The sequence below is a fragment of the Channa argus genome, chromosome 8, assembly GCF_033026475.1.
Source record: "Channa argus isolate prfri chromosome 8, Channa argus male v1.0, whole genome shotgun sequence".
NCBI classification, from domain to species: Eukaryota; Metazoa; Chordata; class Actinopteri; order Anabantiformes; family Channidae; genus Channa; species Channa argus.
The window spans coordinates 9,676,443-9,703,354 of record NC_090204.1 but is presented as its reverse complement, the minus strand read 5'-3'; the positions used below and the strand labels follow the sequence as shown (position 1 = coordinate 9,703,354).

General features: G+C 39.5%; 4 protein-coding genes across 8 annotated transcripts in view; 2 read left to right on the top strand and 2 right to left on the bottom strand.

Moving 5' to 3' along the window:
* cpamd8 (C3 and PZP like alpha-2-macroglobulin domain containing 8) overlaps window positions 1-862 on the bottom strand; it is a 42,772-nt gene extending 41,910 nt beyond the window's left edge. Inside the window, exon 1 of one of the 2 annotated variants that reach the window (XM_067513194.1) lies at window positions 127-862. In XM_067513194.1, the coding sequence (XP_067369295.1) occupies window positions 127-212 (86 nt within the window). In that variant the 5' untranslated portion in view covers window positions 213-862. The remainder of the gene's footprint in view (window positions 1-126) is intronic. The other variant, XM_067513192.1, reaches the window with a different exon arrangement.
* Window positions 863-1,109: 247 nt separating this feature from the next.
* On the bottom strand, window positions 1,110-9,937 carry LOC137131643 (SAC3 domain-containing protein 1-like). Of its 4 annotated transcripts, XM_067513195.1 has the most exons (14): window positions 9,803-9,937; window positions 9,355-9,419; window positions 8,832-8,893; window positions 8,526-8,652; window positions 8,047-8,157; window positions 7,859-7,962; window positions 7,498-7,656; window positions 6,959-7,100; window positions 6,419-6,560; window positions 6,082-6,204; window positions 3,225-3,630; window positions 2,405-2,687; window positions 1,615-2,028; window positions 1,110-1,509 (listed from the first exon to the last, which is right to left on the bottom strand). In XM_067513195.1, exons 1-14 carry the CDS (start codon window positions 9,865-9,867, stop codon window positions 1,457-1,459), a joined length of 2,256 nt encoding a protein of 751 aa, XP_067369296.1. In that variant the 5' UTR covers window positions 9,868-9,937; the 3' UTR covers window positions 1,110-1,456. The 4 variants fall into 4 exon arrangements, with proteins under 4 accessions (XP_067369296.1, XP_067369297.1, XP_067369298.1 ...); XM_067513196.1 differs by lacking the exons at window positions 1,110-1,509; window positions 9,803-9,937 and adding an exon at window positions 9,554-9,572 and having other exon boundaries at window positions 1,523-2,028; XM_067513197.1 differs by lacking the exons at window positions 1,110-1,509; window positions 9,803-9,937 and having other exon boundaries at window positions 1,523-2,028; window positions 8,526-8,611.
* A 6,724-nt stretch (window positions 9,938-16,661) lies between these two features.
* foxe3 (forkhead box E3) lies at window positions 16,662-17,921 on the top strand. Its single transcript, XM_067514225.1, has one exon. It carries the CDS (start codon window positions 16,662-16,664, stop codon window positions 17,919-17,921), a length of 1,260 nt encoding a protein of 419 aa, XP_067370326.1.
* A 4,199-nt stretch (window positions 17,922-22,120) lies between these two features.
* foxd2 (forkhead box D2) lies at window positions 22,121-24,443 on the top strand. The gene has a single exon (XM_067514310.1). It carries the CDS (start codon window positions 22,595-22,597, stop codon window positions 23,696-23,698), a length of 1,104 nt encoding a protein of 367 aa, XP_067370411.1. The 5' UTR covers window positions 22,121-22,594; the 3' UTR covers window positions 23,699-24,443.
* Window positions 24,444-26,912: the final 2,469 nt, after the last annotated feature.

Sequence of the window (26,912 nt, the reverse complement as noted above, 5' to 3'; positions counted from 1 at the left end):
GCTGTAGCTGTGTGTATTTAGCAGTGCATAACATTACAAACACACCGATTAGGAGAGACCTAAGTAAGTAAGTACAAAGCACTGCACTCCACTTTAAATCCACCAAGGATTACATGCGCTACTTACTGCCGTTCTTCTGCATAACCTCTGTTCACGCTGCAGATGAACAACGTCCAGGAAAAACTTAAAGCTGTCAAAGACAACCCCAACATTTTGCTCTCAGTAACCGAGATACTGCTGAATATCGTCCCTCTCCTCTGGAGGAGATCGAATCTCCTGTCTCTGATAGACAGTTGAATGAAATTTTAAGTCTGTGCTTACACCTTCTGCCCTATCAATCCATTGAGGTTGGAGGACGCTGTAGGTATGCTGAGCTTCGTCCAGAAAAATAAAATCAGCTTTTAATAATCATCCCACTTCGCCAAATCCAGTTTAAACCAAGCCGTTTTTTTTTCCTTCTAGAGCCCGGAGTACACGGACAGTCCTCTCCCATGTGCCTTCACCCGCCCCGGTTCCGTTCTCTCATATTTCAACATTACAAATTGCAGGCATCCTCCTACTTAAGCGCGCAAAAAAAAAAAAAAAACGCACAGTAACGATTTAACGTGTGAAATTCGTGGACAACTCCCGGTCCTGGTGATCTCCTACAAATTGGTCGAGCTTTTTTCCGCTCCTACAGCAGCGAGTCAGGAGGCGATCAGCGTCAGACAGCTCTCCATTCACTTCAATTCCTCCTTTACTTCTCTGCAGCGACTGCATGACTAATTTCACTGTCGAGGAACAGCTCTGACCCTGCAGTTTAAACCACTATAAATTACCTGTACGTCACATACTTCAGGGTCACCAGACATCTCAACCGGCTACAACTGGTTCCCCTTGCTTTGGAAAACATCTGAACACTGGAAAACTGTTTAAAAATAACAGACGCAAGCTCCTGAAGCAGAATTATGTTTTATATCGAGTCTTATTTTCTACAAAAGTGCGCTGATATCCCGGAAAGATATCTACTGCCCTCAAGTGGTGAATGCGCTCAGATGCAGCGTTTAAATTCAAGGCAATTACTCTTTTTATTTAACAAAGTTTATTTAAACGTTTCAACGGTACTATATTTTAGAACATGAAAACAGTTGCACAGCTTATTTTTCATCATGTTTCCTGAAATACTTAATAAAAGCACAATGTGGCATTAACAAAACAGTATGAATACTAGTTTACTAATTAACAATATAAAAGTAATTCACATCTTAAAAGTGATTCAGGCACCAATCGCATGTTGAGGATGGAAAAAGGACATTCAGAATTGGAGAGAACTTTGTTCCAATTCTAGACTCTCTCTGGTCAAGTATGGCCCTAAGACCACCAAAAATCCTGCCCCTAATCTTGAACATGTATAATGTAAAGCATTTTATTTGGGGAAAGATATCATTGCAGGTCATCCTAGGACACGCTACCAACCTCAGAAACCCGGCAAGTTGCAGTGTCTTGCCTTGGCATGACCATCGTGGTTTCCTTCAGAATTAAAAAGGAAAAAGGGTCTGTAATACAATTGTACATCACTGCCTCAAGCACAGCCATGAATGATGCTTCCAACTGTTAAGTCTCTCTGTTTCTCACCAACTAAGCTGTGATACACTTGACAGTACAGCTTTCCTTGTTCAGGCTCAGTGAATCCAGCTTTGGAGAAAACCACTTTGTTGTCATGGTTTACCTCCATTCCATAAGTCTCACAGAGCTGGGTGGTGAGTGATGTGTCCAAAGACAAGAGCTGAGCCAGTGTGTCGAGCGGAAACCAACAGTTGCGGCTGCTGTAAGCATGGCTGAATATCAGCAGCAGATCTCTACGGCATGTCACCAGGTGCCTGTGGAGTGCACAACACTGCAGGAAGTTCAACCTCTGGGCCAATCGGAGCAAACGCACAGGGTTTCGCTCCAGATGTGCCCGGTTTATGGACAAAGCAAGCCTGATGCTAGGAGTGCTGCGGAGCTTCGCGGGGAGGGCCATAATGTGCTGTGTCGCACGAGCTGAACCTAAGAAAGATAAAAAAAACAAAAAAACTGTTAGCAAACTTAGAGAAAATGTTTCCAGAATACCTTTATGGCAACTCACCTGTAAAATGTTTTTAAAAAGTAGTTCTGACTCTGCTGCACAGAGCAACAGCCACAAAAAGTCTGGCATGCCTGTGTGCTTTTAATGATAATAAATAATTTGTGCTTTTGCTACAAGTGTTTTATATACATAATACATGTATTTTACAGGGATGCTGATTATTCACAGCAGTTGTCAGCATTAACAACCTGAACTATTGTGTAAAACACTAAATTATTGCATATTTGCATTTCAATACAATGCCTCAACATGCACACAAATATACTAGGTATTCAACTAATAAATGGAGTAACAAACCCAAATTGTACAGAAGACCAAGTGCCTGGAACTCTTCCTGGTTGGGATGTGGTCCTAGTCCAGTTGCATAGCAATCTAACAGCCAGCTCAGATTCTCTTGTAGGTGTGTGTCGTTAATGATTGGATCGTAGAGTCCCAGGGGCTCACCACAAAGATGATAAGAGGCATAGATGAGGAAACGCACCGTCCGCTCTAAAATGGCCACACAGTCCAAACCAGACACTCTCTGGATGATCATATCCTGCTTCACACCACGCATTCGATCAAAAACAAAGCTATAAACCTGAAAGAAAAGTATTATCTTATTTAAAAATCAATTTTTTGAAAGTTATTTGTATTTATTTGTATGTAAATGGTCACTTATGTAGCGCTTTCATCCAGAGCACTTTAAAATGTTGCTTGTTGTTTACCTATTCTAACACACACACACACACACACACACACACACACACACACACACACACACACACGCGCGCGCGTTTATCATCTTCTAGTCACCGTTAGTTAATAAATTACTAAAATTTAAGCTCATTAGTCATTATAACTTGCAGTCATTTTCAAATTGGGAAAGTACCAATTGGTCTCACTACTTGTTCAATGTAAACCAAGTCTCTGAAGATAAGCAGTTTCACAGTAGACTCAAAACTCAACACTAATGTTCCCTATGGGGCTTTTCTGTACTATAAAGAATAGGTTCATATTGTTTAGGCAAAGGACTACAAGAATCAAGTTTTAGTTCTGACACATTTTGAATACATTTAGTTGACCATACCCTAATCAAGAACAATGAAAACTAAGGAAGAAAAAAAAAAGTACTAGCCTCAGACCATGGATGCAGAGTGGGGGAGGCAGCAATGTCATCTATGAGGTAACATACGGTTTTCAGCAACACTGCTGGTGGACGGAGGTCTGTGGAGTTTGTCAAGTCTTTTCCAGCTGCTGGTCTGGAATACTCTTTAACAGCATGCAAGGGATCACCCCTGGGCCGTCGATCTTTTTCGGTACCTGCTAATATCTCAAAACGGTGAAGGCGGTTCTGTGCTTCACGGTCCCGCAGCTCACGTGTAGGGCACATGGTCTGGCAGGTCCCTAAGGGCACAATGCCTTTCCCCTGCTCATCTTCCTCCGTTCCTCTCACCAATACTTTGCCTTGGCCTCGCCATTGCTCTTGGGTTCTCTGCCTCCATTCTCCTCCTGTTGCCACATCCCTCCTTTGTGGGTGAGAGCTGTCAACAATACAACAAGTTACAGAGTTACATTATTTCACTAACGATTTATACTCAGGCAGTGTCATACAGCTTATGTGTAAAGTAACCAAGCCAATACAGCAGCTCTGCCATGAATTCTACTTTTACAGTGTTATAATTTCTCAGTTTTTAAGTTGAAACTGTCAGAAAGGTGATCATTCTCCTTTCTGATTATTATTAATTGGCTAGTGGAGTTGCAGTGGAATGCTTTATAAAAAGAGTTTTGGCCCTCTTATTCATTTTAAATAGGGTTGCCAAAACTTTAGAACCATCTCTTAATATAATGCGCTCCAATAACACTCCACCAACCACTATGACCTCAGTAATAAACAGAGAATAGAATTGCCACCTTTCTGGCCGTTTTAAACTAAAAAAGGAGAAATTATAACATTATTAAAGTAGAATTAATGGCAGAGCGGCTGTATTAGTTTGCATTAGATTATACTGGTGTCCCTCATGAAGTACACACTGAGTGTATATTCCATGTGGATTGATAATTTCCGACAGACAATAAATCTGAAGGTTTTCTTTGATGACTAACTCGTACTTGTGACCATTCGTTCTGGTCTTCTGGTTTAACCGAGTTGCATTTTTTCCAATCTCTGTTGGACTAAATTTATACAGCAAATTTTAGTAAGCTGTCATATTATATTTACCTATGATCTCCATGCTCGTTTCATTTCGGACTAACATTGGTTTATAGTATGGATCCATACTGCTATCAACTTAGCCATTAGCTAGAAACGAGCTAGCTAGCTGCCACAAATGGCGCTTTCCCTACCAAACAATTAAGTGTGAAAAGAAAAACTACAATCAAATATCTGGCTTGAAAAACCACTTTTACGAAATACTAATTTAACTTTGAAAGAAAACCCGTGTTTATACCCGCGACAAGGAGCTCTCCTGCGGTTCATTGATCCTTGGAGAATGGAGATGGCATGACACCACCAACCAATAAAAACGAGATTGTTGTTTTGACGTTACGTCACATCCGGATCGGTACGCCACAGTTTACTGAAACTTCACACCTTTTAAACTGTGCGATGTTCGTGCTTATTACGTATTATTATTGACCATAAAGTCATACATGAGAGGTTTAGGTAGAAATGCATTACAAATTAAATCAATGTGTGAATGAAACTGACATTTAACATATTTCCTTTGTATAAATCAAAAACTGAGACGTGGTTTTGTTGAACATGAAAAAATAAACGATATCAGACTTGTATGTGCCAACCTAGGGTTTCCTCAGTTTTAGTTTTATGTAGTATGTATTGTGAACTGTATAGTGTGTTGTTACGTTTCTGTGTACTTATGATGTCATTAGTGACATCATATAGCTTTGATAGTTTGCCCTTGATGGTTGCCAAGGAAACCCTTGGCTCCAATATTAGAAACATTTAATGTTGGAAACAATTATTAAATTACTTTGCACATAAAACACAAACAAATCATACAATAACCCGCAAACATCATGACTATTCCTCTATGGTTTTCTCTCTACTTTCTTCTGGTGCCAGAGGTTACCAGCACTTAACACACCACACTGTAGGAGATCAGTCTTTACCACTGTCTCACTCTGATTCCTGGAGAAGACAGACCTTGGTTATGTGTCCATTTTTGCTGCCTTTGGAGCTCGGGTAGGTACTCTTTAGCCCAACGTTTCCAAAACAGATCTGCCATATACTGGACTTGTCTCCATCTACCGTGGGCGTAAAGATAATCTTTCTGGACGACTCCCAGAGGTATCTTGCTATTCTCTCTATTGTAGGAATAGCAAGAATGCACCTGTTCTGGTTATCTACTTAATGATGAGGTATTGCCTCAACAACAAAGGACTTTCCCACCACCTCTTACACCTTACTGAACTGTATTATAAACTGTACACAATGCACCCATTTAATACTCATTTAAATTTACTTACATTTTAAGTATAGCTTATTTTTTTCTTTTGTATTCATTGCATGCCTTCGCTGCCTTAAGATGTGGATACTGCAGGAATTTGTGAATTTCCTGTTAGGATGACTAAAGTATCTATCCATCCATCTATCTATCCATCTATCCAACCTGCACTCCAATTAATAGTTTACCCCCTCTTGATGCCAGTTACCAATTTCAGTCAGTTTTATTTCTTTTTTCAGCTGCATTTAACACAACACAAATGTAGAAATCCCTCTTCTCCCATGTTTCTTCTCACTAAAATGCTATTTCATTTTTTTGTTGTTTTTAAATTTTTTTTATTAATCATGTTCATTTATAAAAGAGTATATTATAATAAAAGAGTAGTCTTATAATAAAGCTACAAAAAAATTAGATGTCAAAAAGTTACAAATACACCCCAAATGGCAAATTTTGGGATGGGAGAGTCTGGAGAGAAACTGCATGAAAACTGCATGTACTGTGTATCTTCTACTGTGTAATAGCCTTCACTTTTTTGGGCAGTAGAGCTCATGGGTTCTTGCAGTGCCAAGCTGTCCTTCTTCAATACCCTGCTGGACGTAGATTGTGTGGCGGGAGACCAATGATGACAGCTCCAGAAGCTCAGAAAATGCACTGGAAAAATGGACAACAGCAATGTCATAGGATGCTGTAATCATTGGTAGAGTGAATTTTTAGGTCTTATTAATGACTTGTTCAATAAGTCTTCAAAACATAAAATAGCTATTTTTCCACCCATATAAATACTAATCTCTTTAAAGAAACATTCTCACAGTTACACAGTCAAAGGAAACCATAAATTCCCAGCATTATCTAAATATGTACATACCCTGCCAGCTGCTGACTGATGTCCTTTGAAGTCATTTTAATGTCCCTAAGACAGTCAAGAGAAGTGCTGTTGTCTTTATAATCTCCATCTGTGCACTCCACCAGGAGCTTCTCAATCTCCTCCAGGCAAGCCTCAGCTTTATCTAAAACACGTGGATACGATTGTCTTAACATTTCAGTTCCAACAAAATATAAAATGTCATTTTGAGTTAATAAGAGCACATGCATTATGTCAAATAGAAAAAAAGAAAAAGAAAAAAAGAAATTAGCTTATTGTCAGTTTGTTTAACAAACTGATATCTTTTCACAACAACCTAAGAATCAGCTTCCTAATACAACTAATAAGGTTATGCACACCAATATCCAACAAAGTCAGAAAAATATTGCTTATTTTACATTAGTGTGAAGAACATAATACTGTATTAGTGGAACGTGATAATCAATATGTCTATACACCAATTAGAATTTACAAAATGCAGTTATCAGTTAAAATGCTTATTTATAATATATAATTAGCAATTTTAAACATAGTAACAGCCACCTAGAAATTCCCTTCTGTCTCCTGCAATATAGAAATTCTTGACAGGCAGCTCATGTCGGGTGGTGTCAACAGCTGTGGAAAAAGACTTGTATTCCTTTGTAAACTGCTTGGCAGCTTCTGCCACAGGAGTCAATGCAGCAATCTGATAAACAAAAATTGTAACATTAGTGTGATGGGAATAATGTACTCAACCTGTTGCTCAAACAGTGTTTAAACTGTACATTTTAAAATCTACGCTACTCTAATTTACAACTGTACTCTGCTGAAACTAGCTGGTCCAAGTCTTGATAAATGAAAAAATGTGTCAGGTGGTAAACGCCTCAGTAAACGCCTCGCTTTTTGTGTTATACCCAAATTGAACACTGTAAAACACATTACATCAAAAATATTATGATATGTAGCTATAAGGCACCTTTACATTGGTTTTTAAATCTCATTTAAATGTGTATCTGGAAAACACAGTGATTTTAAATGACTATAATGTGATTTGTGTATATACACGTTTAAAATTTTCAATACAAAGGAGAAAGTTTCCTGACCTGCAAATCCAGCAGCTCATGCGCCAGCCTGTTTTTCTCTGTAAGGAGGAATTTGCGCTTTTTCTCCCAGAGATCATTATGCAGTGCCTCTTCTTCCTCAAGTTCCTGCAGGATCCTTATCTCTGCTTCATTCTTTAGTTTAGCAGTATTACTCTCCATCTAAAGTCAAACATTACAGAGTGATGGACAAATATTCACAGCATAGGACTCTTGACAATAATCATTCCTCACAGAAGAGTGCATGTGATCAGAAATTACTTAAACAAATTCATTTTCTATCTAAATTACGTTATGTAATGATTTAAAAAAGACGCACTGAAAACAGTTTGCAGAATACCAGATGGATTGATCTGAATTTTACCTTAGCTGTAAGGTACGCCAGTTGGAAGGTTTTCATCTCAGCAATCCTCTTCTCGTTCTCTGGGTTTCTCTCAGGTTCCGCAGCATTTTCTACAACAGTTTTATCTTAAAGAGATTCATAAAACAGTAGTTTCAGGATCGCCCCGATTTTTTAAAATGCAATGACAAAAACAGTTTAATACAGTTTACCTTTAATGACTGAAATATCAAAATCTGGTCGAGAGTAGTGTCCATCAGAGAAAGTGGATTGCAGAATACTTTTTCCCAACAAAGAGGGTTCAGTTTCATTTGATGTCATTGCTGTAAGAAAAATAACATGAATACGCAACCATTTCTAGTTCTTATTAGAAAATGTTATAAGCTTAATCAGAACTAAGGGGAAATAGATAATTGCCAAAGCATTTTGCATAACTGGTGCTCACTGCAATTCACTCAACTACAATCATACACAGTTCGTAAATTAAACAACACAGCAGTTATACCTAACATTTTTGATATTTTTTAAAGAAGTTAAAGCAGTTACAAGTGAACACCATTGCTGATAGGGCATACTATAAATATTATATGAATGTCATTTTAATTCACAAGACCAAATGTGAAATGTACTCATCTGTTATAAAGAACTATGTATATAAACATTCATAATTATCGTAACAGGAAGTACTTACACATTGCAAGAGCATGGGGGTTCACTGAGCGTCTAGGTGGAGTTCCCACCTTTGGTCTTACACTACTGGCTTTAGGTGAGGAAGGCCTCAGTGGCACAGCAAAAGAGTCATTGGTCAATGAGTTGCTCTGTTATAAATTTGTAGTTGTAATAAACAAACAAATGTATGACAACAACATACAGAAAGAAATTAAGACCCATGAACAACATATTTACAATAGCGGCAAAATAATAATAATAATAATCACACGGCTAGAATAGCACTAGTGAAACACATCAGTAAAATGAGAACACATAAAAAATGTACCTTTGAAAGAGATGTCTTCTCAGCAGACTGCATATATCGAGACTTCACAATTGTCCCACTAGCTAAATGACAATAAAGAAATTTTAAGATGTAAAAAACATTAAACAAAGTAAAGACTAATCAAGCATTATCACTTCAAATTTAACTGTACTGTTAAAAACAAAACAACACTGTTTTTGAGAACACTGATAGGTCAGAAAACAATGTTATAGGAATGGTTAAGTTCCTACCTCACATAGTCCATGTATAAGTTTTGTGTGATTTACTCGTTTATTTGTATACAACTATTTCTCATTCTTTGCACATTCTAATGCTATTGTGACAACATCTCACCAATGAAAAACTCCATTATGTCTCAATGTGATCTTAGCTTGGGGTATGAGGTACTCTTTCTGGAGGAACGTTGTGAAGATGGGTTATCACAACGTGACAAGTGTCACCGCTGTAAAAACATCCACAGACTCAGCTGGTCCAATGCCCCGCAATGGACACTTAACTGTAAAGGCTACAATACTTAACTTACATTTAATGCTTTTCTTCCCGGTACCACTGTTGGCCGCTTTATTAAGGTTGCTCCCACTTTTCGAGCTGAAACAAGCAAACAGGGCGGCGCAGAATTGAATAAAAACAGAAAATAATAGCTTTTTATTACAAAAGGACGTGCTAATTATAAAGCTAATCTACAATGTCAATGCTAGCTTAGCAAAGTTGGCGTTAATTACCTTTAGTGTTGCAGTTCATATTTATTTTGCTTTTAGAGCCCATTTATCAGACATGTGTCTGGTCTAGAACTGTAAATGGATGAGGTTAAGCTAACGTTATAGACACAAAAAGAGACCGCCCTTAGGTAACGGCAATGTTGACTAAACACCCATCGAAAGCTATTAAAATTAAACAGACACACACTTTGGCAATAATGTTACAACAAAACCGTACTAAAGATAGAAAAAGAAATTGACGACAAACACTACCTTTTGGCGTCCGTGGACGCATTTTTTAAACTACTTGGCGCTACTGTTGCTCTTCTCGACGCCATAATGTTTTGAAGCAAACCGCTTGTTCGCCGATTTTGGGAACGGACAGAAACAAGAAGTAACACGTTTGTTCCGCTGTTCTCCCTTGAACATGTGTGGCGCATAGCAGTGCAACGATGGAAATGTATGCTGACATCTACTGTGGTGGAGTGTGTACAGTCATACTGACCGTACAAAAGGATCTAAATGTGCAAATACATCGATCGGGCACATTATTATGACCTAGTGGTTTAATAAAAAAAATATGTTATGGTTTTAAAATCATCTCCACCTTTACCAACACTGATGTCTGCCCCTTATTTTTTAAATATTTAACATGCATGTTTTGCCATACTTATTATAGTTAATATTGTTTATAATGCACTGTTTTCTTAATCGAGTAATTTAGCATTTGTACTGTGAGTGAAATGTAATTTGCTTAGCAAATCTACTTGAGTAAGATATTTAAAGTTGCACTTAAAGTTAAAAAAAATGTAGGCTATTGCTTCACTTTTACTTATTAAGTATTAATTTTGCATACTTCTCCCACCCCTGCAAATAGTGTATCATATTTTTCTCTGTATGAGGCTGTGTAGCTGCAGACTTCAAAGCGTGGTCATGCTGAGTCTTGTTCCCTATGACATTGTTAGGACCATCTATAATGTTGTGGTTATGCATGATAAATGCATACAAGTCTTAATGTTGCAAGTTTTCGTTGACTAAACAATCTTTTGAAGGTGCATTTCTACTGCAATATTTCTGCAACTTGCAACTGACAGTGAAGTTTACCCCATAGTTTATTGTATTATTTGATCACTTTCCCCAAAAGGAAAATCCCACAAAAAAAAAAAAAAAAAAAAAAAGAGTTGTCTCAGTACTTTATTTTTCAAATACCTGGTCAAAAGTTTTGTTATTAGGTGAAAACTTGAGAAAGGCTACCCTCTGATGAAATTTACAATATGGTGAATTGCTGAGAGCCCTACATTTATATAATTACAATGTAGGATTGTAATGTATGTTGTTATTATTGTGTCAGCACTGGATAGGCAGGAGTGAATCATATATGTTAGAGAAGGATGCAACATTTGCTCTGTGACGTGAATACCTAAAGTTGTTCTTTTAATCACTAGAGTGTGTTTGCATTCATTCAGTGTAACCAGACCTTTTCAAGTGACATACACATTCAGATAGTTATATTTAATCACATGTAATACTCTTCCTTCTTTTCCTCACTTACTATTGGAACCCAGTATCCCATGTAGGCAGAGAATAACATGCAACATTAACAATTTATTTTGGCGCTGTGAGACAATGTTGTGATAAACACTTGTGCATGTACCTTTATGTGCATGAGCTCAGTTCATCCCATGTGTGGTTATCTACTTAGTGAGTTCTCTTACACACAGTTTGCTAGTTTCTTGTGTGCATAAGTCTTCAAGAACATAATGGGGGCTGATCCCACATGGCTGAGATGGTCTCAGACAAGAGAATGGACAATAGGATGACAGTGGGTGTGGGACCAGGTGGTAAACATTGTTCAGCAACTTGTGACGTCAGCAACATTGAAGAGGACATTAAAACTTTATATGTAGGAAATGTAATTTTTTATTTATACTTTTTAAAACGTTACTTAAATTAGATTTTATAAAGTGAGTATGCTGGATAACACCCAGGCATTGAAGTTTTATTCTGACCTTTCTCTTTAATGAATTCCCTTGATAAAGGTTGAACATTTGGGCTTGGCACTAAAACAAATCTCTCGTAAGTACGTACGTGTGTGTGTGTGTGTGTGTGTGTGTGTGTGTGTGTGTGTGTGTGTGTGTGTGTGTGTGTGTGTGTGCGTGTGCGTGTGTGTGTGTCCTACTTTATCAGCCTGGGTAAAGCCCAGAAGTTATCAGTGCTGTCCCCTCTCTCTTTCTCTCAGTGTAATAAAGCCTTGAAGAAGGCTACTATGTGTCTGCATGCTGGCTGTCTATCTCTCACCACCAAGCAATGCCAGGACCAATAGCTTCTTTGAGATGGAAAACAAGTGCTGGCTGGTGAAGAAGCTAATATGAGAAGCATGGACCTGCTGGCTCAGTCATTTATGTATTTGATTATATAGTATAAACGTGCAATGCAAAGGTGGTTTTCTTTTACTTTTCTCTTGAATAAAGGACAAAAACCTGTTCAATACTGAGGTTTAATGCTTGACATGAAAGAATGAGAAGTGCACGATGAAAGACAGAAGTATGAAGAGATGCTGAGTTGTTGAATGAATGCCCTTGTCTCCTTTTTAAGCCCACCTCTCTTACCTCTGTCTCTTGTCCGAAACTCTGACGTCTACTGAAGGTTTTGTCTATGTCACCGTAACATCACTGATACACTTGCCACTGGATGACATTTAAAGTGATAAAAATGCTAGACGAACCTTCTCTTATTCCTTTTTTTAGAGTGAACTGAGAGAAATACTGTTTTTGGCTCTCATAACACATGTATGCACATGATTGCACAAATGATTGCACACACACATGACAGCCATGCAGCCCACACACCGTTACTCATTGTTAACCAGTCTGCCAGTCTGGTCCACATAGCCTTCAAGGAATGTATTATATACAGAGTGCCTCAGACAGTAAATTCAACAATGGGTATTTGCAGCATTTACTGTAGTTGGATAAATGAACAGAAATGCTGATTTGCATTGTGCTTGTCCATGTGCATATCCAGTTTTTCAGAAATTAACAAATTAATTATTCAAATTATTTACTTTGATTTGTGATAATACATTTCATTTCCTTACAGTGCAGATAGGACTGACTTCTTTTGCATTCGCTACCTCAGCTCTCCAGAGTAGACGGGTGTATGATTTCCACTGTTTGCTCATGTCTTGCTGGACTTTACTATAGAGAGTAGCTTCTAGCACTAAGTCATTAAGCTGATCTGTGTTTGCTCACCTTAGTAAGCAGAGGAGAATTAGGACAGTGTTTATTTCTTACCTTCATAGTATCCCTGGGTGGCTCTGCTGGTCATTTTGTTCCTCCCAGCAAATCTCCAAACTTCCTGGGTGTATTGGTTATAACAAATTAGTGCAGTTGAAATATATTTTTTAATCCTTTGGACAGAGCTAAGCTGGCTTTTTCAACATGCTTTCAGAGTTTGTGAGAAGCATACAATAATCGTCATATTTCAGAAAGGTCATATTTTCCCTCTCATTGAACTATGTGCAAATACGTGATGGAACATACTTCCAAAAATGATCAACTATTCCTCTAATGATGTTGTCACTGAAATTTTGTGAACGTAAAAGTAGACATAAGCTGAGCCACAGCTTTGAAGACAGACACTGGAGAGAGCTAAAACTGGTCTCAAGGCAGCACCAAAGACTGCATCAAATTACCTGAAGCTTTGTTTTACGCCTCATCCAAATGTTGCTCACTTCCTAATTGTTTAACTACTGTGCTTATCTTCGCAGGATGTGACCCCAGCTTGGCGTTCAATCTTCTGCATAATTCTGGCATTCCATGCTGCAATGCTGGAGGCTGTGGGATTTCCTGGTAGGTGCCTTGGGGACAGTTATCAAGGCAAAAACCTTTGATGTAAGTCTTTAATTGTGGCATTGTAGGTCAATGGTTATTTTTCCTCCACGAATAAAGAATTGCAGGGAAAACTATTTCCAAGTGGAGTCTGTTGCTCTATTGATTTGTATTATTAAACACAGGCTGGAAAGGACACTGAAATTAAAATGACAGAACTTGTATGAGTTGCTTACAGTCCTGTGAGTTGCCAGTTACACCACTGATAAATATTGTGTGTGTGAATATGTATCTCTGTGTCCATGTGCATCCATGTGAGTTTTTGCAAATATGAATAACCAAGGATGACTGGCTGTGTGTGTGTGTGTGTGTATGTGTGTGTGTGTGTGTGTGTGTGTGTGTGTGTGTGTGTGTGTGTGAGAACCATGTGCTCTGCTTTAGCAGAGCAGTGTAGCGTGCAGTGCAGGAGTGAGCAGAAGCGGCGCAGGCCAACACAGTCCCAGCACCCTGGTAATCCCTGCGTTTTCAGGATCCCTGGCCCGTACTTGATGAGCTTGAGCAAGAAAAAGGTTGTGCTCTATCGTGTGTTTCCCTCTCTCTATCTGTCTCCCTCTTTTTTGCTTTCTGTCTCTCACTCGTATATTCCCCCTCTTTTTCTCATGCCCCCCTCCTCCTTGTCCCCTGAAGCCACTTTGCAAATGAATGGAAGTGTTTACTCAGCAACTTCATATGTCCCTCTTTATTTATCAGGATTTTATGAAAAAGAGGAAGCGAACCTGTAACTTATGTACTGTAGAGAAACATGGGTGAAAATTTCACCAAACACTAATAGTCCTATATCTTACAGAAGCAAAAGGGAAATCTGTGATTATTATTTTTTACTTCTTTATGTATTTTGTGTGTGAGTGTAATTTCATGGAAAATAAAGAAACCTGCAATAATTAAATTAAACTCATCAACTTACTAACAACTCATTGTATGACGATAAGCCTCTGCTTATTTATACACTGAGATTTTGTTCAAAAATAGATAAAGAATCCCTTTTTTAAAGTAAAGCAACATGTGCAAAATAAAACCAAAGCACCTTCTGAAGGACAGTAAGTTACTTAAGTTCTTTGCTGACAACATAAGCAATTCGATACCTGTAATTGTCAAGTTATAGATACCAGCAGCCTTTCTGATAAATTTGTCACACGTTGCACTGCTAGGACTGAAGATAGGAGGATGCTTATGAGATTTTCAATCCTATTTTACTTTTAATTTGTAGATGCTGGTATGATTTCCAGTGTTGCAGGCCAGCAGGGATGTGTAAAGTGCCACAGTGTCTAAAATAATAAAAACATAAACGTGATCACAACAGAGGGAGCTCAGAGGTGCAGAGACGTGTGGGGAGGCTCCGGTAGGGTAGTTTGGGAGGGGGGGATTAGCAGGAGGCTGCAAGCCCCGAGGCAGAGGTCCTGTTTCCTGGCCTGAGCCCCTGTTTGTCCTGCCTGACCTGGCAGCTCTGAGGGCAGATCCTGCTTGGATACAGCCCTGCTCCCACGCCTGTCTGAAGCTGTTAGCCACTGGCTGTGAGTAGGTAGCTGGGCTTAGTGTTGTCTAAGCTGCGGACGGGTTGTGAGGGGTCCAGTCATCTGTGGAGGTGGGGACGGGGGTGGGGGGTGGGATGTGGTTGATGGGGAAACAGGCATTAGTAAAAGTACAGTGGGCGGGTATGACTAATCACTGTGGTTTGGTTATTGTGACCATATTTTTTCCTGTCACTCCTGTCAGAAGGACAGCTGCTGTGGACCTCCCCACTGACACAGTCTCTTGGACTTGATGCATCACTTTAACACAACATTGGGTAGCTGCTTGTTTTACTTCTAATTTATTTTGAATCCCCACTTCAACTCAACACTCAAAAACTCTATATTTACGATATTGTGTTGTCTTTTTTTCGTATTTCTCATTTGTCTAACTAGTTGTGCACCAAATAATGAAAATCCATTTAATACTGGTGAATATCAGATCTCTGTCTCTCTTTAGTTTCTCTATCTGACCCTATTTTATTACACACATGCATAAATACACATATATGTAATGTAAGTGGACAGCAAATTAAAAAAAAGCCAACCCAAATGTTTAAGTGTGTTTGGTGTAAATGTAATTGCAAGCAAAAGCAGTGTGGCACACACAGGATATAGTTGCCAATGTGGTTCAACCATTTATTTAATCACTGTTGCTTTTACATCACTTTGTGTGTATAATAGATGTGTTTCATTAAGACATGGAACATGACTGCTTGTGTTTTATCAGCTTAGAAATATTGTGTTTGGTGAGCTATGTGACTAGTGGGTCCCATTGCTTTTTCTTGCCACTGGATATCCTTCACAACAATTCATCTCCCCTCTCCCCATTTAGTTCAAAGTGATCGCATCTCTGTGTATCTTACACTTTGTAATTTACTTTAACCCTCTATTTACCTAAATAATCACTCACTATCATGTGTTTGTTTAAAGTGTTGTCTGCGTACCGACCGCACATACAACTGTGTTTTCACTCCAAAATCCATAAGATAACACTTCTCCTCTCTGGCCAGAGAACTGTTTGATTATCACTCTCCAAAAATGAAAATGAAATGAATGGATATTTACTTTTCCTCCCCAAAGCTTTGATAGCTCAATTGCTTGTTTTGAGTGGCTTGTTATTATTTTTCAATTGGTGGATTGGCTGTTGGGGTTTGGAGTAACACAGATCAGCTCTGTGAGTGTTGTTTCTGCCCTGAATATGCACTCAGCTGTCTGTGAAAGCCCAGAGAGAACAGCAGCAGACATGGAGGACGGGGTCATCAGTAAACCTCTGGCCACATTTATTGATGTTTATCACATCACTAAGTTTATCTTTTGGGGTGATTATTATTTTCAAATTCTTCTGGAGCTGAGAAAAAGATTATATTTTTATGAACCGTTGCTAAAAATATATTTTTTAAAACAGACAACAGCAAACACAAGCTACAACAACAAAACACAGAAAATAAAACTCCCAAATTAAAGTTCCCTATGTATCAAAGAGTGATAAAACTTTCTTTGGGGCTTTCTCCTCCTGCCTCCATCGTCACTGTTGAGCCAGTGGCGTCATTCCTGCCCTGCCTTATAAAACTGTCAACGCCTTTCTCTCACCTGGACTGACACGCACCACCCAAACACCAGGGCAGGAGAGGGCTATTTTTGGGGCAGGGGACCAGCAACTTTCTTATTTTCACGGGCATTTTCCCAGTTGTCTATTTTGAAAAAAAAGAAGAACTTTGTTTTATTTCTTTTATGAATCTGGCAAATTATTCTTACTTTTCTGGCATGTGCAACGCGACCGCGGAGACGCAGCGGTCGCCTGTCGAGGCAAGTCCTGTTGTCATGTCTCCAAATGTGAGTTTGGACTCGCCACTGCCTCCGCCACCTTTGGTGCTTCAGGCCCGGTCAAAGGAAAATATTTTGATCAAGTCTGAGCCCAGAGGTAACAGTCCCAACACGGAGGATGGGGCCGCTTTGGGCCAGAATGAGGAGCACCTGCCCACCGGGAGCCGGCGGAGGAAGAGGCCCGTGCAAAGGGGGAAACCTCCTTACAGCTACATAGCTCTCATCGCCATGGCCATCGCCAACTCCCCAGAGAGGAAACTCACCCTGGGGGGGATTTATAAGTTCATCATGGAGCGTTTTCCTTTCTACAGGGAGAACTCAAAGAAGTGGCAAAACTCCATTCGCCACAACCTCACCCTCAACGACTGTTTTGTAAAGATCCCCCGGGAGCCCGGCAGACCAGGTAAAGGTAATTACTGGACTTTAGACCCCGCAGCTGAGGACATGTTTGACAACGGGAGCTTTCTGAGGAGAAGGAAGAGGTTCAAGCGCACAGATGTAAGCACCTACCCTGGGTACATGCAGAGCTCCAGCGCCTTTACCCCAACCCCAATGGGCAGACCTTCGTACCCAAACACCCTGTACGCCAGCATAGGGTCTGGTTATGGTTCTCAGCTGACAGCCACATCCCCGCATCCAGCCATGCTGCATCACTACCAGACCTCCGCCGGGGTCGGCCAAGGGCAGACGCGCATGTTCAGCATCGACAACATCATCAGCCAGCAGACCGTGGTGCAGAGCGGCACGGGGGGAGAGCTCAACTCTCAAGCCCTCGGCTTTGGCGGAGGTGACCTGGGTACTATGACCTCCAGCTGTTCGGTCACCGGCACCGATCAGTCTGCGTGCTTCCAGACCCAGACTGTCAGCCCCTCAGCGAACATGCTGAGCAGAAACAGTGGGAACATCACCTCCAATATGGGAACCGGTTACCCGTACTCCTCCTCAACCTCTCCCACAAACCTGCCCACCATGACCCAGAACGGTTTCTCCCCGGGAAACTCTCAAGTTTACTGCTCGAGCAACCGGCTCTCTCTGCCGGCCCTGCGCCCGGGCTCCTGTGCCGAACACACGGAGCAGCTGCTGGGCCTTTCCAGTCCCATGAACTCCTACAACAACACCTACATGAGACAGGCCAACTTTGCTTCAGGATTAGAGCGTTATATGTAAGATATTCTTTGCTAGAAATCATCCTCATACATTATCGAAAACATTAAAGAAATACATTTTCACTGAGTCCATATTAAACAATTACCATCATAACCTATTGGAATATTATTGACATATTAGACGCTAAGGCATATAATTTCCCGTATGCCTCGAAAAGGCCTGTTATTGTGTCACCAAGTGTTCTATTCATGTGACATTATGACCGAGCCTGCTGATACAACATTCCTATTTAAAAGGTGCAAAGCCATTTAAATCCGTATGACACATTCCATCAGTTTCATGTAGTTTATTATAACACATTTCGTTCATGTTTGTTCAAAGTTTTCTATTTTCTCATGTAAATAGTTTTTTGATGTAAAACGTTATTAAAAGTGATTTTATTGCTAAAGAGGGGTCGTCTAAAATAAATTCTTTCTTTTTTTTAAAAGCATGGTCTTTATTTATGGCAGCTGAAATATGTGTGAATGGAATTCTCGTTAGGTTTATTCTTGTTTATTCTTCAATAATTTATTGATAATCGGCGAACTACAAATAATAGGGTATGCAACTGAAAATAAATAGGTTATAAATTAAATGTTTAGTCTTATTTTTTTGACCTGGGCTTATTTCGTATATTCATAAATGAGAAATACTAGACTATTGTAAAGTTATACTAGCTCTTTATTATTACCTTGTTACACAAACAAACGGTATAAAGGATTTATATAGCGATTTGTAGGCTATACCTCCATTTTCTCATAATTAAGATGAATAAAGTAGCTAAGAATGTAATACAAATACCAGGCGATTCGTATTAAAGATGTTCATTCTTAGGAACCTCTCACGCAGCAAGCAAATAAAGTGCAAACAACACATCTGGATTTAAAACCAGTCCAGGCCTTGTCAAAACTCAGACACTGTAGAGCAACACCAACACAATAAGATGTTGTAGCCTACAAATAAAGTTTGGTATGCCTTTAGTCTTTATCACTTCAACGTCAGAAAAATGAGATTAACTTCAGATTAACTGAAATTAAAATTTGAATAACTTGTTCGATTGAACAGCTAGATGTTTCCCTTTATTTCAATTCCACTGTATTCAAAATGTTATTGTTAATTAATATAACTATTCGTTTTTGTTTTTTAACGATCAATAAATAATCATGCATATTATTACTTGTGAGATGAATTATATATGCCAGTTTTATGCTAAAAAAATACCTTTATTTTAAATCAGAGGGTACTTGAAACACACCCTTTAATCCCAATTCACCATTTGTATCAGCAACAAGTTGCTTTTCAGATTTTCTTTGTTCTTTGTTTTTGGGTAAGTAATTAAATAATTGTGTTTTTGTATTTATAATTAAAACAGCCTGATAAATACATGGATTAGTGAAACCTCCAAAGTATAATTTAAAAAAAATAAATCATAAAGAATTAAAATGTTATAGAAAAGTCAAAGCGCAAATCTCAGAACATTGAGTAATATTTCACAAGGAACTCAAGATATCTGCTTGTATTGAATTGCTAGTGGATAGTTACGTTTTATTTAACAACACTTAAACTAGTGATAGTGTCTGAGTGCTGTTGTAAGTACAGGTGTGTTGAGTTGAAGCAGTTGGTGTCAAAAGTTTCTTGCTCTTTTGCATTTGATAATATAGTTCAACATATTGCATGACCTCAAAAGCTAAGCATGGTGAAAGATGTTGATGCATCCTTACAGTGATGAAAGAACTGAAGCTATAGCTCAGTTGGTAAGGCAGTTGTCCATGGACCATATAGAATCAGATTCAACTCCTGTCTACATGCCAAAGGCAAGACACTGTATCCTATTCCTCCTGGTGGGTCATGTGTGAATGAGAAGCAACGCAGTAAAGTGCTTTGGATAAAGTGGGACTTGTAGCACCTAATTTTATATATTAAAAATCACAATGTTGAAAATGCCCCCCCCCCCCCATACACACACACACACACACACACACATACACGACCACACTCACACAGTAGCTGGTGTAACTTCAGCACCTCCAAGTGGAGCATTTTATTTAACTTGGCTGGAAGGAAACTAGGTGTCCTAATGACGATATGCAGGGTACCAACTTAGGGTTCAGAGTCTTGCCCAAGGGCACTTCGACCTGTAGCCAGGAGGGACCAGGAATCGAACCACTGACCCTGTGGCCCGTGGACCACTGCCTTGCCAACTGCCTTGCCAATTTGGGGAGATCACATTTTAAAAATTAACTATTAGCTGACCTGACTTTAAACTTCTGCTTTCATTTTTTTTACTCCAGCTGAAATTTGAAAGTTTCAAATGATTTGACAACTTTGACGTACGCGTTTATTTTGAGTGATAACTGAATTTAATTGTAATCACTTTGTTAACAGCAGAGGGCGCCTCAACACCATAAAGTCGAATACAGAGAAACAACCTCTTTACACGTAGGTGTGACAAAAACCTCGCCGTACCACTGTAAACCTGAAACACTTCTTAAAATTGGAATTTAAAAAATTGAAGAAATAAAAAGCATTACCTTTTATCCATATGCCATCAAAATTAAACGCGCAAAAAGTTGGCTTAATTAAATAATAATGAAAATAATAATGGTTTTATGCGTGATATATGCAAAAATTGTACTATTAATAAAGGTGCACGTACTCACATTTCATGATTAACTGTTATTGATAGCTACAATATTGCCCAATGTTGGCAAGTCAAAGACATAATAAAATAAATCAAAGTAATTAATTTATAATTAATCTTTACTAATCTACAATGTCGCAGAGGTCAATGACATTCATCTCCTTGCCTCGAAACCTTCGGAAAGTCGAGACATTAAAAAGAAAAGTATGAATTGACGGCTGTTTGTGAGGCCTAGAGAAATTAATGTGTCATGTCTGTCTGGCAGCTGTCACACGGGTCTCAGTGAGTCTATTTGAGCTTTTAAAAGGCTTGTGACAGGCAGGTCACAGAAGAGGAGAGGCGGCTCAGAGGATTTAATGTGCTGCATGCTTGGCCTCAACTTGATTCCTCAGTTGAACAGTCGTTGGTTTCAGCAGATTAAAACACATATGCAGTCTGAAAAAAAAAATAAACACAGCACAGATTTAGTGAAGAGATGACATGAAAACTGATCAATAATAAATAAAAAAAAAACTATGCCGAATGTTGTTTGACCTATAGGATGGATGGGGTGCTGATGTGGCGCATTACAATAGCTCAGTGTTTCTACTGCGTAATAAAATGCTTCTGCTTCACACACAGATACATTGCACACTGTCATCTGCTGCTTTTTACTCCTGAAGAAGACGAGCTGGAGCAGGTTTCAGCTGACTGTACCCCTGTGTGCCCTTTTGAATTATGCAGAAAATGCAGGGGGATAATGTTGTGTCTTCTGACAAGGACAACACAAAACCCGTGAGAAGTGATCAGGGAATTTGGCCAATGGCCAAAATCTTCGAGGGGAAACTCTATATGACCAAGTAAGCCAATTTATTAGAAGCGTTATTAAAAGCTCCGTTTGGAAAGCAATTTATTTACCACTTGAAATTCTAAAACAAATACTACTTTCACACATACACATATTTTTAGACCTGAAACAAATTTAAATAAAACAACAACAAAAAAATGAGGTTAATCTGCCCATATTAGCGAATTTGACAGCTTGTTATTAAGTTACTTAAATTTTTTAATTGTTTGTAATTCACTTCTGAGTTTGCCATATTTCGTTTTAAAAGAAGTTGAATTCTTCTTCATCTTATTTGAATTATTATTCCTATTATTATCATTATACAGATCTGCTTCTAGGATTATAAAACAGTATAAACCAAAGGGAGATTAGAATTCAGTATAAATTATCTAGGGCTTTACTTTTATTTACTGTCACATAAATGTATGTTTTTTTTAACTCTCAAATGAAAAATGAAACAAACTTTAACTGAGAATTTTTCCTTGGGTTTAATGCATTGATATAAATACATTAAACAGATATCACTGTGTTGATTTATTTTCCAAATATTCTAAATTAAAATAAAGTAAGAATAAACTTGAAAAATGAATAATATTCCTATGTACAACTTATAAATCGGCGCTGTGTTTTTCTATTTATTTCAAGGCAAAGATATAAATATTACTTTTTGCAGGGCAATTCCGTCCAGTTCCTGGTAACAGTGACTCGAAGACCACGTGATCAGCGTGGTCCTATAAATACCTTTTGAGCGCTAAGGAGCATAGTGTAACAGTCTGGCTGGATATCTACCCAATCCCGTGCGTAAAAAGATATTTTGGAGAGACACTTGGAAATCCAGAAGTGGCTTTTAAAGTGACCTACAGTGCAAACTGATCACAGAGACAACCACCGCGTTTGAGAACAACCGAAGTGCACATTGGTGCAAGATCGCTGATTTTTGACTTTTTAAGTCCGAAAGTTTTCTGCTTGATGAAAACCTCACACGGCCACTGTTGACCAACCTCTCAGAGAGTCATCGAATCCACAGGTCAATAAGTTATTTATCTTTTCAAACGAGTCTAACTATGTGTGCAGTCAGTTGTTGGAATTAGAGCTGCTGCAAAGTCTGGTGTGGTTGCAAGAGGGAGAGGAAGAGCGTGTGTGTTCGCGGTCTTGGTCAAAAGCCTCGCCGGACCCGAGCAGGAGGAAACCTGGGAGAACGGGGGAAGAGAAGCGTCGTCTCCAAGGATGACTTTAGGGACGGATATGTCCGACAGCTCTGCATTGTCCGAAGATGTGGACATCGATGTGGTTGGGGGAGACATATCTGTTGGAAAGGACGGAAAGTACATTCACCACGAGTTCAACTTGGACAATGACTCGGACGACAATTATTCCCAGAACGCGGCCGACAGGGTTTCCTCCCCCGGCCTCAGCAGCTCTGACTGCCCCTCAGACCACATGGGTTCCAGCGCTGAGGCCGGCACCGTGATTGGGGAAAAACCCAGAAAAAGTGCACTTGTGAAGCCACCGTATTCTTACATCGCCTTGATCACTATGGCCATCTTGCAGAGCCCCAAGAAACGTCTCACACTCAGTGAAATCTGCGAGTTCATCAGCAACAGATTTCCCTACTACAGGGAGAAATTTCCCGCTTGGCAAAACTCAATCCGCCACAATCTTTCCCTAAATGACTGCTTCGTGAAAATCCCACGGGAGCCCGGAAACCCCGGAAAGGGCAACTACTGGACCCTCGACCCGGATTCTGCAGACATGTTCGACAACGGGAGCTTCTTGCGCAGGAGGAAGCGCTTCAAGAGGCACCAGAGTAACGAAATTCTCAGGGACGCAGGTGGCTTTCTACCTGGGTTTGGATACGGTCCCTATGGATACAACTATGGACTTCAACTGCAGAACTTTCACGCAGCCCACAACCCGTATCACCCACACCACACAGGTGGTTCGTTCCCGTTCCCTAACGCCCCCTGCACCTTGCCCTCTTCAGCCTCCATATTCCCTGCTCCGCATCCTCTACCCTCTCTTTTAGGGACCGACTTAAGAAAGCCCTTTTATCCTCAACTAAGTCCGTCTCTGCCACCTCTCAAGACAGACTCCAGCACTTCAACTCGCCCTTCATTCTCCATTGACAATATCATCGGCGCCGCCAACTCCACCGCCTCCACGTACAGTGCCCAGCCCGGCAGTCAGGCTCAGATCCTCGCCATGTTGACCCCTGCTCTGGCCTCGGCTTCCAGTCACTTGAACCTATCACAGGACAGCATATTACAGCCTGGGCCACAGAGTCAGACTTTTTCCAGCAAGAACACGAATATGAACACTTGTACGTTCTAAAAACCATGTCCACCCAAACTCTCTTATTATAAAGCCAAATTGTGGCGTCGTCCTATGTGAAGGTAGGCTGAACATTCTTGCTGAAATAAGAGTGTTTGGGCTCTCCCCTTTTCTTAACAATGTAAGATGAGAAAAAAAAGTTTATTTATGAATTGTAAATATGTGTATAATATTAAAAAAAACACGGGAGAGAAACTTTGAGAAGGATCGTTTTTAAAATAATGCTGCCCTGCAAACTGGCATGTGGACTTCATTTGTCAATGGAAGAAAAATGATCCATTTATTTTACCATAAGTTAAAATTCTCACTCATGGTTACGTGGATGGCATCCGATTTTTTAAACTATAATTCAGAATTTTATTATGATTTCTATTGTTTTTAATTTGTGCTTTGTGATAAAATGGCACTGTTGTTGTTGACATAGGCTGACAAGAGACGGCAAACTCAGGTTTTACTTAGAAAGCACATGGAGATAAAGGGGGATTCTGCCACAAAAATAACCATTTCCCACTCCCCCAAATCTCCTCCACATGGTGAATTTGTGACAGTGTCATTTTATGTGGTCGTGGGACACGTAGGCTGTGTGGTTTTGGTCTATAAAGAGCGCATTACCTCTCTCAACCTTTTAATTGTTGTTCGTTCCTATATATTTCACAATTTAATCTGTGAAACATACAGTATGTCATGTGTTGCCAATAGAGAGAAGCACCTAAATGTTCATAGGTCATTTTTGTTGTAATGACAAGAATAATAAATGTTTGTGAATTTGAAAAATAAATTTGTTATTATTATTTTTATGGCTTTGAAAGTCGTGACAGCTCTTTAGAACAAACTACTACTACTACTACTAATAATAATAATAGTAAAGCTGAAAAGCAGCATTTGAATTGAACGTATTTAGGTTATGTGCTGCTTTTGTAACTATTATTTCCTTTTTTATTTGCAAATCGATTGTAAAAAAATCCTCTAATCGCGTAGGGTTTTAATTAACTCTCCTTGTACTGAAATAGTTGCGCATGAAGACATCCTACATTATCAGGCTTTCATTTAACCATTTTAACTTAAATTCCACATCGTAATGTTCATTTTTCAATCACACAGCTCCTAAAAATAATCAGTTCAGAAATTAACCCTGACCAATTACAACGGAATGATCAAACAAACTAGCTCCGTCTCTCAATACAGACGTTGTCTTAGGACACACACACACACATACACACACACATTCGGTTTATATGTTTAAAACACGACTTGATGTATACAACAGTCATGAATATCACGCAACAGTGGGCAAGTATTCCTCTTGTGTGGCTCTTGGTCGCTTGTAAAGAACCGTTTTCTAGCAAGTAACAAAGGCCCTAAATGAATGGGGACGTTCGCAGGCCTCGGCGGTCTGTAATTGAAAGTGAACAAGGATATACCCACGGTCTTTTGGGCTTTCGTTGCTAATTTGTAGCAGCATTTTTCATCAGGCTCCTAATCCAGCATAATACGGCTTTTTGGCCGTTTGTTGATGTTGTCAGTGTAGACCCCTGGCCCAAGGGAGTGAATGTGCGCACAGCAAGTGGTCCCCTGTGAGACCAGCCACACACATTTAGACCCTGAAAAGCAATCTTCTCAAAAGGCCCTCGGTTTGCTCCGCTTTCATGTCATCTGTGTTGTCTCGGGATACATATAAAAGAAGCAGTGGGACTCGTCCGGCTACAGAAAACAGAGCTATTGGTCTTTTTCAGAGTTGTTGGAGCACATGTTTCTAGACAGAAGGGGGTGTAAAGCCTCTTTTATTTACCAGATCTGTGTGCAAATGGTTAAATTAGTTTGTGGGTGTTTTGACAGATGATTATTAAGGATGAAGGGTGGGAGGGCTGACTCCTCTGTTTTCCCTCAGCACAGCTCACTGAAAGTCTTTGAAACGAAAACCAACACGACTACTTTCTGTATGCAAACCCAGTCTTTATTTCTTTTTTCTTTCTCGTTCCTTGTTAGTGGAGATTGTGCCATTGATAAATCTTGCAGCATTCAGAAAACAATTTGGATTAGAGCCTCTAGTGCATCCGTGACGTTGATACCCTGCATATATAATTTGCACAGTAAATGAGGTGGAAAAAACTTAGTAGACTATTTCTCTGCACAGCCTGATAGGGAGTCACCACGCAGCGCATTAGTCCATTAAAATCAACATGACGCGTTTGCAGGGGTGGTTAAAAAGCGTTTAAGCAGTGGCAGGAACAAAACTAAGCCAATAAAAATCATAAGACACACACACACACACGGGAGCTCCAATGGGGAGGTTCAGCCAGAGGCACCGGCTTTGAAAATGGACAATTTGAGACTGAAACCATTTGTATGGATTTTCAGTTCAAATGTGCATCAGCATTGTCCATCTCTGCCGTAAGATTTACAGGCTTGTGGCCAGAATAGACGTGGCATCTCATTCTTTCCCTTAAACCACGACAGACACGGAACTGAACATCAGAGGAGAAGCAAAATGCCCTTTCATTTTTTTTTTCATGTCAGTTGTAATGGGATCGTCACCGCTTATATGTCACGTCAATACTTCATGAAGACACTGGTCTCCGTGCGGGTTGTCAGTTCGAGACCACCCACAGTTTCAGCACCAGAGTGTGTGTGCGTCTTCATTTAGGCACCACGACTACAGTTGTCATTTTTCGTGATGTTTCCTCAAACAAAATGAGGATTGAGCGATATATGAAGTGACAGCCAAATGAGTCACACGTCACCAAATACACATTTAAAAATTTCAAGGCAATTTTCATCTTGTAAACGCTTCCATATGCCCTGTTTAGGCGTAAGCAGCGTAATTTATCGCCACTGTAATTTACTGAGACTTAGATGTAAATGTAAATGTAGTTTTATTATTTATCTTGTTTCTATTATTAGTATTATTATGATATATTTTCAGCATAAACAGCACATTGCAGGGGGGATTAAATTAAATCGGTTTATCTACATTTTCCTCTGCCTTGCCAATAACCAAACGTCCCCGATCGATGCATCTTTCACCGATTTGTCTTTGAGGACACGAGGACAGAGTTTGTGCTGACACTACGTACGAAATCGCCTGTTTGCCCTGGGGGGAACACGGATGACAAATTCCTTTTCTTCAGGGCCATGCTCTGTATATGTCATATTCTGAACAAAATTATATAAGCTAATAACAATGAATGGCTCAATGAAGCTCTAAAGTTTAGGC

Bases quoted from the DNA above. Each gene is read 5' to 3' on its own strand.
- LOC137131643 (XM_067513195.1), bottom strand. From the start codon at position 9,867: ATGGCGTCGAGAAGAGCAACAGTAGCGCCAAGTAGTTTAAAAAATGCG. The intron at 6,561-6,958 runs GTGGCTGTTACT...CACGTGTTTTAG, and splicing joins AGACAGAAGGGAATTTCTAG to ATAAAGCTGAGGCTTGCCTG. The intron at 1,510-1,614 runs GTGAGAAACAGA...TTAATTCTGAAG, and splicing joins AGTGTATCACAGCTTAGTTG to GAAACCACGATGGTCATGCC.
- foxe3 (XM_067514225.1), top strand. From the start codon at position 16,662: ATGAATCTGGCAAATTATTCTTACTTTTCTGGCATGTGCAACGCGACC.
- foxd2 (XM_067514310.1), top strand. From the start codon at position 22,595: ATGACTTTAGGGACGGATATGTCCGACAGCTCTGCATTGTCCGAAGAT.